We start from the raw sequence: 16,558 nt of genomic DNA, 5'->3' as shown, positions 1-16,558 counted from the left end.
CTCTCTCACACTCTCTCTCCCTCTCGCTCTCTCTCCCTCTCGCTCTCGTTCTCTCTCTCTCACACAAAAATGCAGCACCAAACCAACCAGCCTGACCTGAAAATAATTCTGACTTGTGTGACTCCCAACCCACAAAACATGAAAGCAACATGAAGTTTTGACATTGCGCTAACCGTCGAATTAGCTGCCAGCTAACAAGCTAGCTTGGATGTGCTCGTTGCTTGTAATTTGTTTGGTACTCTGCTTTCTCCACAAACACAAATGCAGCATGAAGACCACCAAACTTGACTTTGATCGAGCTGGCCGTTGGCTGGCTAGCTAGCTAGCTGGCGGTTAGCTAGCTACCTGGCTGGCTGGCGGTTAGGTAGCTACCTTGCTGGCGGTTAGCTAGCTGGCTGGCTGGCTGGCTGGCTGGCGGTTAGCTGGCTACCTTGTTGGCGGTTAGCAAGCTGGCTGACTGGCGGTTAGCTAGCTAGCTGGCTGGCTGGCTGGCTGGCGGTTAGCTAGCTGGTTAGCTGGCTGGCTGGCTGGAGGCTAGCTAGCTGGCTGGCTGGCTGGCTGGCAGCTAGCTAGCCAATGCAGCACGAAGACCAACAAACTCCAGTCTTCTTTGTTTGTTTGTTTGTTTGTTTTTTGGGAGGTTGCTGTTTGTCCGCACAAAAAAATAAACGGAACAGAAGCTAAATGAATTCAACTTTGTCAGCGACACACACTCTGTTAGCTGCCAGCTAACTAGCTAACCTGTAGTCGCTAATGTGTTTTTGGATGTCAAATGGTGAATCCATAATGAAGGCCAACAAACTCAACTCAAAAATACTTGCAATTATCTGCCAGCTAACTAGCCTGCGGGCGCTCCTTGTCGTTAATCTCCTCAAGAATTTTAAAAAAAGTAATTGCTTTAATGAAGTAGATGTGGCCTAGCCAGAAGTTCTTAAAGGAACAGTCGACTTTAAATAACTTATTTTGCACTTTGTCAGCCGAGCAGCGGCGGCGGCCTGTCGATTATCTACGTGTATGTATTTGTTTGGGGGGGGCGTTCAAAGGCAACTTGGAAGCAGCAGCGTCCGAACGGTTTGTGTGCTGATCAGCGCTTGTGCTCCGTTCTTTTGTCTGTTTGTGCCTTCTTTGACGATTCCGTGTGCAGCTTCTGACGTGATCAATCAAAGAAAAAAAAAAAAGTGAGCTTTGTACATTTTAAAATTTGTTGCCACCGCTGTGTGTGTGCGATTTGTGGAAGAAAAACATTTCTATTTTCCGTTTTTTTTTTGTTTTTTTTTCCTATTGTGCAGATATTTTTACTGTCCGATGAATGTTCTGTTTCTATCAGACACTAAATGATCTTGTTGCTTCAGTGGTTTGATCAATTGTAAAGGAAGAAAACAAATATTTCAAAAAAAAAAAAAAAGGTTCCACTTGACTTGTGTTTTTACCAGTGCGTCCACCTCAACTTTTTTTTTTTTTTTTTTGGTCAGTTTTATTTTTGCTGTCGTGTGAATACTTTTGCTGTTATTGTTGAAGACTGTTTTAAAAAAAGTGAGTTATCCAGTGGTCTTTTGGAAACCAGGAAGAAGAAAAACACACATATAAAGAAGAAGTCAACAATCAGTATTGAAGTGACTGGACCACTCTCAACAACTCGACACGTACACATTTGCCAAATAGCTTTCTTTCTTTGGAGCAACCAATTCGAAATGTATTTAATTAGAAAATGATCAATAAAAACGTGTTTTACCCCAACATCTCCACGCTTGTTTACTATTATTATTAGTGGTCATTTTCAAGAGAGGCAGTCATGTAAAACCTTTGATTTTTGCAATAAATTAAAATAGTGCACTTAAAGCAATGTTTTTGTTACTGCATATAGAATATTGGTACAAGAAATAATTTGAAATCAAACAGCGTTGCATATCAATTTTAAATTAAAAACGGAGTGTCAAAATAAAAATAGCACACACTGAAAAAAATGTGTGCAATAAAAACCAATTAAAGAAAGTGTTTAAATAAGAATTTTTTTATGTTAAGCTTTTTTTTTTTTTTTTTTTTTTTATTCTGATAAATTTACAATGGGTTTATTATAAGGACAAATCCTACAACATTAAATGGGGCTTTTCCGAACTATTAGTCTTACTAAAGACAAAACCTCTGTGTGTGTGTGTAGTAAAATTAACTGTAGTGCTTTAAAACAAATACTGTAGTTGCCATGACTGTTGTTGGAAAGCTATAAAAGTATGAAATCCACAAGAGGGCGCGTGGGAACGTCTTAACTGTTCACTCAGATCCGTTGTAAATGTTTGTTGTTTTATCCCACCAGTAGGGGACGCTGTAGTTCCATTAAAATAGCACCAATGTGTCACGTTCATACTTCCATTTTTGTGAGCTACATGTTTACATTTATTCAACGTCATATTGTGACTTTAAAACTTTGTTCATTGAAACATACATGAATTTATTTATAATTAAATGACGCGAATGTGTTACAGGGTGACACGCATATGATAAACTTGTTAAAACGATGACGTCTTTCTATTGGCAGCGTTTGTTTACTTGAGATGCGAGCACGTGGTAGTGACGCAGATGCACATGCGCATTGTTGCCCCCCAGACGTCGGGCACGTGTCTTGTCGGAGGCGCGCGCGGTCGAAAACAAGTCGGGCTGCTTTGCTTCTCTTCTCTGCCTTCGATTGGCTGTCTCCTGTCAGCCCTGCCCCGTCACGCCGCTGATTGGTCTGGCTGCGTATACGGTCGTCGCTGATTGGACGCTATTTGTAGCCGCGGTTTAGTAGCTAGGCTGCTGCTGCTATCATGGTCCTCGACAGAATTGGGTGACTGACGTTTTGTCGTCTCAATTAGCACACAAAACAAACGTTTTCGGTTTTATGAAGCACAAACATGCTGACTTTGTGACATTTGCTTGATGCCAAGAAGGCAAATAAACGTGTTTATACATATGTTTGAAACACAGCAGTTGTGAACGTAAGAGTTACTAAAGTTATCGTCCTTAAGTACGTAAACGTCACCTATGTTAAAAGTTCGTCATAGACTAGGTTAGTTTAAAGGTTCCGTAAAGCGATTTGAGCATTACATCCCATTTGTCATCGAAGAAAAGTTAATGTTTCCGCGTTACGTGTTGGTCATCAAACATTCCCGAAGGCACTTAAAGGCAGCACGAGCATTAGGGAAGGAAAGCTGCTTTATTTGCACTTTTCCGCCAAGTTTTGCGCCGCAATCTTTGCTTTATTGGAACTCCTCGCCGCTATCACGATGCGCCCGTTGTATTGCTTGTTTCTCTGAATTATTGATCACCGGATACCGGGACAGAAACCAAACGAAGCCCCGCGTACTGCGGGGCAGCTCATGGCCGAGAGAGAGGCGCCCTCGTCCCGCTTGACAAGCCGCCGCCGCCCGTCCGCGAGGAGCCACCGGACAACCGAGGATCATCCCGCTGCCAGGCCGCCTTACATGGCCGTCCAGTCGGCCTAGACGGGCTGCTGACGCAGCCTGGATGGGACGGTAATCCTCCGTGCGGACTCCCTGGGAGTCAGCGAGTGTTTTCGGGGGTGAGTTGACATGCTTCGGCGGACACGCTTTCTGGTCCTTGAACGTCTCATTCGGATTTCAGACAGTTTTGGTTCACGATGTTCTCGCTGTTTTTGTTTAATAATTCATTGTTGTTTTGGGTTGGGGATATTCATTTGAAAGGTTGTCGACACAACAGACAAACACGGGGTCAATTTGTTGTCGTTTTTCTTCACATTTGACCAGAAACGCAGCCCCATGTTGTCTCTGCGGTGTTGTGTTTACGTCCCTCTTGTTTTCCTTGAAGTCAGCTAGCCAGCTGCATTAAAAAAAAAATGTGCGCGTGTCCGTACGATAGTGACGTCATTGACATCTTTTTGTTTTTAATTGAATCGCTTGCGTAAAGTCAAAACTGATATACCACAATGAGACGTTTTATTGATTGAGCCGTTCTAAAATTAACCCAGTGTACGTGCGCGCGCGCGTGTGCGTTATGTGACTTTAATGTGACCTCAGCCTGCTCTCTGCTCATATGAGCGATTAAGTATGACAGCATATTCATTTTTTTCCCAAGCAATGACGTTTCGTCTTTTCCTACATCCGTTTGTTTTTGGTGAATCAAAATAACACGCTGAGATTTTAAACGAAACCACACGAGACAAGAAAATTCACGTAATCGTGTGTGCGTGTGTTTTTAACACGTGAAATTCATATTCTCGTCTTGTATTTATTTACACATCCGGGTACCTGCTTGCTTGCTTGCCTACCCCTCTTCCTCCCGCCCCCCTCGTGGCGCTTTCATGCATATCGGAAATTATCCTACCAGTAAACACGACGACCTGGAACGCTAAGAAATGTAAATCTGCGACTAAATTATGGGTATAGAATTAAGAATACATATTTAAAATTGCAACTCCTCTTGATTATTTTAGCAGGAAACACGTTAGCTTGTATAATTGACCATTTTTAGTCAAAACGTAAATAATTGCATCCAAATCTTACTGAATGTCACAATACACTCCTTAACAGTGTATTCAATAACAACATTGAATCAATCATTTATAATCCACTATTAACTAATTAAAAATAAATGATACAGTTGTAACTGTTATTAGCACAGAAAGTTTCCTCAAGTCTCGATGTTGAAGATGTCTTTCTGTCTACATGTCTCACACAAAAGACGAGGTTAATCTCGCTAATAATAGCGCCAATCAGGATAATCAGATTAAGAATATGGTGCACGCCCGTCATTTAAAATGAGTTGTGAGTAAATAAATACTACTAAATGACAGTGAAAACAAGCTACATATAATGTGAACATAGTTTATTATGCTAATTCTGGTGAAAAACAAAACCAGGATACGTCGGGGGAAAACAAAACAAAACAAAGCGTAGTTTCCCATCTTTCAGGGGGACGTGAAGGCAGCGCCGTTAGTGATTGGCCAGCACGGCCGTCAATCACCTTCGCAGCGCCCTCCCGCGTGGCTGACGTTTTCGTGCCAAAGCGGGCAGGCCAGTGCGAGACGCGCACAACAAAAGACAACAAAAGCTCGCGTGGGGGGCCAAAATGCGAGTCGTCAGTGGCCGAACACTTAACCACTGACCCGACACACTTTCACACATGGACCGGAACCGAACGCGATGACTTTTACGAAGGGATTGTGACGACAACAAGGAGCTTGTGTTGCGTTCGTGTGTTGTTGTTTCCGTGCTCGAAAAGCTGTCGTCCTTCTCAACAAACATTCAGGTGCGTGACAACACTTTTTTTTTTTTTTTTAATTAATGAATTTTCGTGTTGCCATGTTCGTAAAATCCTCCAACAAACACAACTAAATATGGCATACCGTGGTGGCTTCATGGGTCAGCAGACAAGCTGGGAAAAGCGACCACGCTGTTGCTCTGACCTGAGTTGTCGTCGAAAAGTTGATACAAAGCAGACACTAGATGTTTGATTTGATCGGAAACTGAGTTTTGTTGGTAAAAGTCTTGTTTGGTGTCGAGGAGGCAGTGAGCCTTTTGTCTGCACTTCCCATGTGAGCGTGTTTCTTTGTTGTTACTTGAACTGCTCACTTCCTCTTTTTTTCCCCCCCCCCGTTTCTCACCTGTGCTACCAAACAAAAGAAGCAAAAAAAAAAAAGGTTTCTGGTTTTACAACGTTAGTGTTGTTTTGTTGACAAAATAGACGTCCACGTTGGTACAACTTCATCAAATGTATTTTGTTGGCAAGTCATAATTCAACTTTTAAAAACTCGACAATAAAGATAGTGTGGGGGTCGGGGTGGCTTCAGGTGCCCGAACCATGCTCGGAAAAAACATCTGTCGCATTGCCACCAGCTCACAGCTCACTTAGTCGTCTAAGTTTATTACCTCAGAACGAATTAATTTCAAACGTTAACAGTGTGGTTGTTTTGTTATACCGTAACATCAATTATAACTGCGTGACAATGTAATTCAACAACAATAAAGGTGTCGTGAGGTCGTGGGAGCTTAACCCGAACCGTACTGGGAAAAAAAGCAACGTACGTCTGACGTTGGGCACTTTTTACTTCCTCTTGTTCTTAGTGTCTTTTTTTTTTTTTTTAATCACTTGTGCCACTAAACAAATGAGCGTTGTGGTTTGGTGGCTAATTTGTCGTTGACATAACGTCACAAAAAATTCGTAGCGTTCTCCTATTGTGCTAACTTGATCAAACACAAGGAAATGTGCTTGATGGTTGCTTCAGGTGCCCCAAACCGTGGTGGGGAAAAAGGCCTGCGTACTTTTTTTTTTTTTTCCCCCTCAATATTGCACCTTTTTATATATATATATATATATATATATATATATATATATATATATATATATATATATATATATATATATACCTGTGGCTGCGAGTACCAAATTAGTGAGGCGACGAATAACTATTCAGATTAAAAATTTTGACTGTGTCTTTTGTTGTCGACGTTAAATGCGTTTTTAAACTAGTTTAACGAGAACAAGTTACAGACAGTGTGGCGACCCAATTAACAACAACAAAAAGTATGCAGTTAAATTGACAACAAAATAACAGACGCGTTTTCAAACGGTGTTTCGTGTCGAACAAAACGTCGAAAAACGTTCCATGTAGTCTTGACTCGAGGTGAGTTTCACATTGTTGTTGCGAGTGAGAGATTGCGTATGCATCAGCAAGCCTTTGTAATCACCAGACGGTGAGCAGGAGTGCGCGAGGCTTAATTAAAGTGGGCTAATTAGATGAGGAGATGAGAGCTGTCTGACACACATGCGCACTAAACACACAGTAGTTGATTGACCACTTTTGTTCGAGTGTGTGCGCCACATGTCTACTTCCTGTTGAGCTCTTTGTTTGCCGTCTGACTTTTCTACCTTTTGTAACTTGCCACGACTTTACTATAAACTTATGTGTGCGTTTTGTTTTGACTCGCACAACAATAATGTGACTTTTATGAAAATGTACTTTGTGCAACAGAGCAACAGTTACTTTATGTTCATTTTACCTTTCCACAGATGGAAAAAAAGCCATCACCAACTTATTTTTCTCTATCATAAAGTCGACTTAATAAGATCATCAAGTGGAAACGTTTACGTGTGTCTTTTGGTTGTAAAATGTTTTCTTTCTTGTGAAATACTGTACACAAAAGGAGGGGAAAAAAAGAGAAACAGCGCCCCTGTAGGCAGCCGAGCGCCAGTCAACAGCAAAGAGGACGTCATAGTCCCACCCCCCCATCGAGTTTGATTGGCAGCTGGTCCCTGAGGGCTTCGCAGTGACGTCGTGTTTTTTCCTTTATAGATTATCATTTCAGAGACAACGTGCAAATCCACTTTGATGATCGATTTAATTTGGTATCTTCACATATATATTGTATTAAACATAATTAATACAAGAATAAAGAACAGAAAACATTTAACTTTACAAAAAAAAAAAATCTCAATTGATGGATTTTTGACCCCGGGCGCAGGCGCAATTTCCTGGCACGGCGTCGGCGTGGAGCTGCCACGCGCCCGAGCCCACCGGCACCACGACGGCCCTGGCTTGCATCCTGCGCTGTCTGTTCTGCCAGCAAGTCCAGCGGAGCTGCAACGCGTCCGGACCGGACGCCGGTGAGGAGCTGCGGCCCTCGGACATGGTCAAGATGACCAAGTCCAAGACCTTCCAGGCCTACCTGCCCAGCTGCCACCGCACGTATAGCTGCATACACTGCCGGGCGCACCTGGCCAACCACGACGAGCTCATCTCCAAGGTAAAAATCCTGGGAAAATTGAAATTAGCTAGCTAGGTTTAATGTTGGAAAGAAGGTTCAAGTTAGGGTTTTGAACAAGGGATGGAATTCCCGCCAGCATTATGGTTTCAAATTAGGGTTTCAAGCCAGGATTAGGGTTTCAAAACAAGTAGGTTTTTTAAATTAAGGTTAGGGTTTCAAATTGAGGCCAAAGTGTTATGGGCTCAAATTGGGGTTTCAAGACAGGGTTAGGGTTTCAAATTGGCTTTTTGAGACAGTTGTATGGTCTCAAATTAAAGTTACAATACAGATTTAGGCTTTCAAATTAAGGTTTCAACTAAAACATGGTTGGGGTTTTAAATTCAGGTTTTAGGCCAAAGTGTTTTGGTCTCAAATTGGGGTTTCAAGCCAGGCTTAGGGTTTCAGATTGGCCATTTGAGCCAGTTCTATGGTCTCAAAGTTACAACACAGATTTAGGCTTTCAAATTAGGCTTTCAACTAAGACAAGGTTGGGGTGTCAAATTCGGTTTTAGGATAAAGTGTTATGTCTCAAATTGGGGTTTCAAGCAGGCTTATGGTTTCAAACAAGGGTTAGTCCTTCAAAGTAGGGTTTTAACTCGGTTTAAGGTTTCAAACTGACCTTTTGAGCCAGTTGTATGGTCTCAAAGTTAGAATACAGATTTAGGCTTTCAAATTAAGGTTTTAACTAAGACAAGGTTGGGGTTTTAAATTCGGGTTGTAGGCCAATCTCAAATTGGGGTTTCAAGCCTAAGTGAAGATTTCAAACCATGGTTAGGGTTTTCAGTTCCAGATTAGTTTTGAGCTAGTGTCAAATTGGAGTTTTGAGCCTGGGTTTGGGTCTCAAATTGACCTTTAGAGCCAATTGTATGGTCTACTCTCAAATTAAAGTTACAATACAGATTTAGGCTTTCAAATTAAGATTTCAACTAAGACAAATTTGAGGTGTTAAATTCAGGTTTTAGGCCAGAGTGATATGGTCTCAAATTGGGGTTTCAAGCCAGGCTTAGGGTTTCAAGCCTATGTAAAGATTTCAAGTAATTGTTAGGGTTTTCAGTTCCAAATTAGTTTTGAGCTCGGGTTAGGCCTTCAAATTGGGAGTTTTGAGCCAGGGTAAGGATTTCAAATTAGTGGTTCAAACCCAGGTTAAGGTTTTAAACAAGGCTGACATTCCAAATATGGTTTTTGGACAAGCTTAGGTAGGGTTTCAAGACAGTTTTAAGATTACAGGTAGCCACTGTTATGGTCTCAATCTGAATTAGGGTTTCAAGCAGAGGTTGGCAGTTGTGGGGACGCCCTGATAGCATTGGTGAGACGTTCAAGCGTGTTAACGTGTCAGCGTGCGGTTGGAAATTTTTTTTTCAGCATGTCGTTTGCACGTCAGCCCCGTCACAACAAATCATATCACGTCGTCACATCACAACAAATCGCGTCGATCGGACCGACCGGGAAAACGGGTGCGGGCGGGTCGACGAGTACGACGCTAACGTGATCCTTTTTGTCTCTTTCAGTCATTTCAGGGCAGCCAAGGAAGAGCGTACCTGTTCAACTCGGTGTAAGTCTTTCACACGTCCATCATCACAAATTGGACCCGGAAGACAACTTTCACTTGGCAACGTGACAATTCTGTCATGAGGAGACCCTCCAAAATGTCTCAGAGAAAACCACGTTCAAAAATTAAAAGATGGCCATTTTGGTTCGTAACAGCAATTTTAGATGATGCTTCATAAAACCAGACTACGTTTTGTTGTCAGCAGAAATCCAGTTCAGCATAGGAACATGACATTTGGTAACCATGCTGACCCCCCCAAAAAAAAAAAAAAAAAAGATGGAAGCCATACCCAACTATACAGGAAGGCGGCCATTTTTAATTTGACAATGTAAAATGTGGTATCATGTCTGTCACGAGTAAACTCACAAAAAGTCTGTTTGGGTTGAAACTCAAAGTGATGATTTTATGTTTTGGGCATTTCCAGAATTCCTTCAAACATGAAAATTCAGCCCCCAAACTTGGGGGTTTCACTTAGTAGACCCACAAAAAAAAAAACAACAACAACAACAACAAAACTACAACAACTCAAGAAGCTGTGCTTTAAAAGTCACATTAAGGCTGCCAATTCGTCTCAAAGTGAACTTTTTCATTACAATTTGTCCATTTCCGAACATGACACCTTGAGCGTTTTGTATGTGCGGCTTGATTTGATTGACATTCCTGTTTGGTGGCGCAGGGTGAACGTGGGCTGTGGTCCGGCCGAGGAGCGGGTTCTCCTCACGGGTCTTCACGCCGTGGCCGACATCTACTGTGAAAACTGCAAAACTACGCTGGGCTGGAAATATGTGAGTTGTCTCACACTCGTGATGCATGGATTACATTTTGTATTTTCTGCTGCAGACCAATAAATGTTTTTGGCTGATTAATTTCCTCAATAACGCATAACACAATAAGACAAAAGCTATCACCAATGTGTTTTTAAATTTCTTGTAAAACAAGAAAACTTGCTAGTGTGGCTAAGCTAACATTAGCATCCGTGTTTTTCAAAGTTCTTGCAAAACAAAACATGCTAGTGTGGCTAAGCTAACACTAGCATCCATGTGTTTTTAAATTTCTTCTAAAACAAGAAAACTTGCTAGTGTGGCTAAGCTAACATTAGCATACATTTGTTTTTAAATTTCTTGTAAAACAGGAAAACTTGGTCGTGTGGCTAAGCTAACATTAGAATCTGTTTTTCCAAAGTCCTTGCAAAACAAAACATGCTAGCGTGGCTAAGTTAACACTAGCATCCATGTGTTTTTAAATTTCTTGTAAAAGAAGAAAACTTGCTAGTGTGGCTAAGCTAACATTAGCATCCGTGTTTTTCAAAGTCCTTTGCAAAACAAAACATGCTAGTGTGGCTAAGCTAACACTAACATCCATGTGTTTTTAAATTTCTTGTAAAACAATACTTGCTAGTGTGGCTAAGCTAACGTTAACATCCCTATTTTTCAAAGTTGTTGCAAAACAAAACATGCTAGCGTGGCTGAGCTAACACTAGCATCCTTGTGTTTTTGAATTGTAAAACAAGAAAACTTGCTATTGTGTCTAAGCTAACGTTGGCATCCGTGTTTTTAAATACCTTGTAAAACAAAAACATGCTAGCATGGCTAAGCTAACATTAGCATCCATGTGTTTTTAAATTTCTTGTAGAACAAGAAAACTTGCTAGTGTGTGTGGCCAAGCTAACATTAGCATCCCTGTTTTTTCAAAGTCCTTGCAAAACAAAACATGCTAGCGTGGCTAAGCTAACACCAGCACCCAATGTGTTTTTAAATTGTAAAACAAGAAAACTTGTTAGTGTGGCTAAGCTAACCTTTAGCATCCATGTGTTTTTAAATACCTTGTAAAACAAGAAAAACATGCTATTGTGGCTAAAGCTAAGCTAATGTTAGTGTGTGTGTGTTTCAGGAGCACGCCTTTGAGAGCAGTCAGAAGTACAAAGAGGGAAAGTTTATCATCGAGCTGGCTCACATGATCAAAGACAACGGATGGGAGTGACTCTCGTGCTCTTGGACGCTCGCCTGTTTAACTGCGACCACAAACATGCACCCCCCCCCCCATGGTATTGTGACATCATCACGCCGCAGGAGGCGACCCTGCTTTAAAGCAACTCATCGCGTCGTCGTGACATCCGTTCGCGGGATAATAATGATGGACCACTTTTTTTACCTTTAGCCGCTAAGCGGTTAGCATCTACTCGCTCTTTTGTTTTTGAGTTTCATGTGACGTGTTGCGAGCGCAGACGTGGTTTGAGGAAAAATATGTAGCAGTGGCGAAGGAACTAGCGCGATAGCAAGCTAGCAGTTTTTTGTAAGTCGGCAAACTAGCAAGTTACTGAGCTAGCAAGTTGGCGCGCTAACATTGGATTCGCGATATTAAACCCCGATTTGGTTTCTTTTTTTCCAGGCATTTTCTTACCCTGGTTTCAGATCATGTTACAAAAACAAAAAAAACAACAGTATTTATCCACCATAAATATACAAAATTATGACTATATTAATATTTAAATATGAATATATATGAAGAAAGTAGGAGGTAGTGTTTGGTTCATTTGAGAGTGGCTGGTCCCATTTGATAAACAGTTCCATGGACAGATGTTATTTAGTGCGTAGATATTATACATATATTATAAATTTTATATTATATGCACACGCAGAGTCAATGTCTTTTAGCCGTTATGCACACGTGTGTATTTTGCATATGATGTGTGTATTTTGCACTTTGCGGAGGCTTCTGCTTCACGGCAGCTTGGAGGTCAAATCGCGACGGCGCTACGTTGCATTTCCGACTTTTTTTTTTTTTTTTTAACAGTTGCTGTGATAATTGTGAAGTTGTTTCTTCCCTCATGCAATATCCCCACTTTAAAGGGACTATCTACCCGGAGTTAGACGTCTGAATTCACTTGAATGACCAGGCGGCTTTCCTTTATTTTTTTTCTTTATTTTGCCCTTAGGTGAAAAACCTTAAACCAAAACATATACAAAAATACAGATTAAATTACACACACAATATCTATAAATTACCTTAATTTAACTGTACTCAACTAATTCCTCTATATTCTAATGCATTAATTACTTTTTAAACGATAATCACATTTTTGATGCTCAAATCTATTTACAAAGACATTTACACAAACAATGATCTATCAACACTGAATGAAATATATTAATATAAAATGAAAATCACATTTGAATTTAATTAATCCCGTGACTAACATTTCATACCCAAGCATTTTAAGATTAAAATCCAATGAATGGACTCGATACCAAATGCCACTCCCACATTTAACTCATTTGCTCCCAATGACGTGTAAATACGTTCTATTTCAAATGTTTTAAGTGTCCCAAAGACGTATTTATAAATTTTCTTTGTTGTGTTTTTATGCTAGAGCATACAGAAGGCTTTGATGCAGCCTCTGAACTGAAGACGGTTGAAGCAATGGTAGTTATTACAAAAACGGCCAGCAGGTGGCAGAGAGTATAAGAGATTAACCAGGGCCATGTTGCAACAAGCTTCTTTTTTTTTTTTACCCAGTTTTAAACAGATTTGTGAATAATGATGAAACTGAGCTATATTCTAATGCTAATTGCTGCAAAACAGAAACAGATAGAAATATACTTTTTTTTTTCTTTTTTTCTTTACCTGATGAATCTAATCAAAATCCAGCAAAACAGCAGGGATCGAAGGGGGTTTGCTTCAGTGAAAATGGCTGGGAATGAATGAGTTAACAAGCAATACCACCACATTGCATTTTATCAAAGGTAACAACAGCAACTTGCTGAATCAAATGTCTCTAATTGCAGTCTTACCGGCTGCCTCTCCCGTGTTTTTAGAGGAGTTGTTTTTGAGCATGAGAGTCCAGACCAGAAGGCAAGCGCCGTTCTTTTGCTGCTGCCTTCTGCTTGATTTCCAAACAGTTCCACTTGTGACAGGTGTTGCCTTTCAAAGGTCAAGCAGTGCTTCCAGGTCAATGTGGTTCGTCGGCAATTCTTGTAGTCCTTTTCTGCCCTTTGTCAACTGACAGTTTGGCTTGACAATAATGTTCTTTTACATTATATTGTGGTGGTGGACATTTACGTTTTTTTTTTCTTTAAAGAAAAGGTATGTCGTTTAGCTCTTTTTTTTTTACAACTGTGCTGATGACCAACAGTTACAATTTTCATTTTAATAAGGAAGTTCCAACATTTTTGTCTTTTGACAGACTTTTATTATTTTGATATTTTAAGTTTATATTTTTTTCTTTGTCGACAGTCACATTTTCTCGTTTGACTTCTGTGGACATTTTGGTCATTTTCTTCTTTTAATTCCTTAACTGACTCGTGTTTTAATTCCTTGAGGAATGAAAATTTAATTTTGTTGCCCTTTCGTGATGGTTATTTTATTATTATTATTATTATTATTTTTACTTCAGTGATGCAATACAGTTACAATATGTTATTTAGGTTTGTTGTGGACAATGACTACATTTTCGTGTTTTATTTCGTCTTCCGACTTTTGTTTTTTTGTGTTGTTACATTTTCTTGTTGTACGTGTGAAAGTTCCAAAAAATGTTTTTGGGTTTCTTATATGATGAGTTACAGCATATCCTCGTTTTTATTGTCAGCTTATTTTATCGTTTTACTTGTGTGAAGGACAATCTTAACGTTTTTCGTGATCTGGGTCGTTATTTATTTTTTCAATTTTAGCAGAATTGTCTCGTTTTACTTCTGATGCATTTTTTATTTTTTTATTTTACTTATCTAATGGAGGCTTATGAAATTTTCTGGCTTTGTCGTTTTCTGTCCGACATTTTCTCCTTTTTGAGGAGTGCGATGTTATACAGTTAGTGCATCATTTCGTACCTCTGCGATTACTGACAAGTTTTCAGCGCACATTGTTTGACGTTTGATCGCCCTTTGACCTCCAAGCTGCAACCAATCACACGCCTTCGCAAAAGAAAAAAAAAGCTCCTCATACATACGTCGTCGTTGTGCAGCGCACAACTCCGCCCCCTTGAGTTAAAAAAAAAGAAGGAAAAAGACGCTTGTGCACATTTGGCGGGATGAGAGAAAAAGTGATTGATTACTTTGCCGGCAAAGGTCAGTCTGATCACGCCGCATTTTTCCCCCCCCTACAATCCTCAAAAAATGTTTGTGTGAAGCATTATCAACTCTACTTGAATGACAAACCGCAAAGAAATTGTCCCCCCCCACCACCTTTTTTCCCTCATAAAATAACATCATATTTAAGCTTTTTATACGTATATTTCTGCCAGCTTTTTTTCTTTTCTTTTCTGGCCCCAACTTGAAGCACTTTGGTGTGTGTGTGCGTGTGAAGCTAGGCCACTTTTGTTTGCTTAGCTTGTTAGCTTAGCTTGTTTATTTTGTGCTGTGTTTGGACGTTGAAGGCGAGCTGGAATCTCTCGCCATCATCTCGCCCCCATCAGACATTTTGGAGGTCCTGAAGTTTTTTTGTTTTTGTTTTTTTTTGTGTTATGCCGCACACTTGATTGTATTTACAAATATTTATTAGCATCTTGCTGGCCTTAGCGGTTTTTACGTTCCTAAATCTGGGCTCCTCTTTTTTTTTTTTTGGTTTGTTTGTTTGTTTGTTGTATCTTTAAAAACAAAAAAAACACTGCTTTCTGGACAGAAGCGTTTATGTTCACCCTGGCATCCCTGCTTGGCGGGTAAATGGTAACTGTCAACGGTGCATTCAAGTGCTTGTGTAAAGTCGGAAACTGTCTCATGGCCCATTCTTGTTTTATCAACGTTCCCACCGACTGTGTCAAAACGGTGTATTTAAGTATTCATGCAAAGTCTGGAAATGTCACACTCCCAAAACATGGACGCTTGATTATTATTATTATTATTATTATTATTATTATTATTATTATTATTTTGCTTCCTAAACTTGTGCTCATGGGAAGTTGGGAACTATCACTTGGATGTTTTCACCCTAGTGACTGATATTCCTAAAAAAAAAAAAAAAATTGTTTCCCTCACCTCGGCGTCTGCCCTGAGTCGCTCGTTTAAAGTCAGAAACTTCCTCACTATTCTAATGTTTACACCTGTGACTGGCCTGACAGGAGAAGCGTTTGTTTCATTCACCCTGGCGATCCTACCAATCCACAACTTGGCATTCTGTCAACGGATGCGTTTGAGCACTCGTGTGAAGTCTGGGACTGTTTGTTTACAACTGTGACTAGCTAGTTAAAAAAAATATTTCATTCACCTGGCAACCGTTTGACCAATCAATGGTGTGTTCAAGTGCTCGAGTAAAGTGGGACGTGACCTCGTTGTCACCCAAAGAAATAACAACGGACAAGGGGGACGTAAGATTTGTTTTCTGCCGTGTCCCAGTTTAAGTTGCATCTTCCCGATCATGCAACGGTGCATTCATGTGTCACTTCAAAAAATGGGAAACGCCCAATGACCTTGTCGCCTTTGCAGCTGGGAGTGGCATCTGAAAATTAAAATGTTCCTTGAGTCAAAGGTGCGTTCGAATGCGATTGTTAAAGTTGGTAAACTTTACACCGTCCTCGTTTGGATTATGTTTGTTCTCAAATAAGTTTGGGAGTCCTTTGGATGCATTTTTTTTTCAAAATCTTTCGACGGTGTGTTCAAGTCACTCGTAGCGGTGTATTCAAGCGCTCTCAAAAAGTTGGGAAATGTGATCGTTTTGTGTTGAATCGGATTCAAACGTGGATTGGAGGAGCGTTTGATTTATTCATAATCCCCGTACACTGGTGTAAAGCCATGAACTGCCCCAAAAACTCTACTGATCTCTTCTCGACTATCAAGCGTTTGCGTTGGTCTGGTCACCCTGCTTCGAAGGACCTCCCCCTTTGGTGGCCACTGTCAGTGGGTACTAAAAAAACAAAAAAAAACAATAACACGTCCAGTAGCAAATTACAAACAAGTGTGGAATGTTTATTTTGACAGTAGCAGCGAGAATGGGTGGGAAAAACAAAAATGAGTTCTGCTGCTGCCGATTTTGTTTACTTGTCCGATGTCAGGTGACGTTGGTGAGCGCCGTTAACGTGTCATTGGGTTGAGTTGATGCGGGCAGCATGTTGTATTTATATCATGACTATATGATACTTTTGATTGTTTGTGCCTGGTTTCATTTTTTTTTCTTCTTCTCGGGATTGTTCTGATGCTGCTTTTGATTTTTTTTTTTTGCTTCGCATTCTGCCTCAAGTAGACTGATGATGATGATGATGATGTCACGCGTCGTCTCTTTTCACTCGTGTAAACTTATCTGATACCACAATAAATTTTCAATGCTA

General features: G+C 40.4%; 1 protein-coding gene across 3 annotated transcripts; it reads left to right on the top strand.

Annotated features, from left to right (window-relative positions):
* The first annotated feature begins 3,314 nt into the window (after positions 1 to 3,314).
* On the top strand, positions 3,315 to 16,558 carry ypel1 (yippee-like 1). Of its 3 annotated transcripts, none has more exons than XM_077521598.1 (5): positions 3,315 to 3,556; positions 7,476 to 7,757; positions 9,266 to 9,309; positions 9,983 to 10,091; positions 11,197 to 16,558. In XM_077521598.1, exons 2-5 carry the CDS (start codon positions 7,641 to 7,643, stop codon positions 11,284 to 11,286), a joined length of 360 nt encoding a protein of 119 aa, XP_077377724.1. In that variant the 5' UTR covers positions 3,315 to 3,556; positions 7,476 to 7,640; the 3' UTR covers positions 11,287 to 16,558. The 3 variants fall into 3 exon arrangements, with proteins under 3 accessions (XP_077377724.1, XP_077377722.1, XP_077377723.1); XM_077521596.1 differs by lacking the exon at positions 3,315 to 3,556 and adding an exon at positions 4,997 to 5,262; XM_077521597.1 differs by lacking the exon at positions 3,315 to 3,556 and adding an exon at positions 6,391 to 7,359.

This window comes from Festucalex cinctus, chromosome 5 (genome assembly GCF_051991245.1).
Source record: "Festucalex cinctus isolate MCC-2025b chromosome 5, RoL_Fcin_1.0, whole genome shotgun sequence".
Classification (NCBI taxonomy): domain Eukaryota; kingdom Metazoa; phylum Chordata; class Actinopteri; order Syngnathiformes; family Syngnathidae; genus Festucalex; species Festucalex cinctus.
This window is presented reverse-complemented; position numbering and strand designations above follow the sequence as displayed.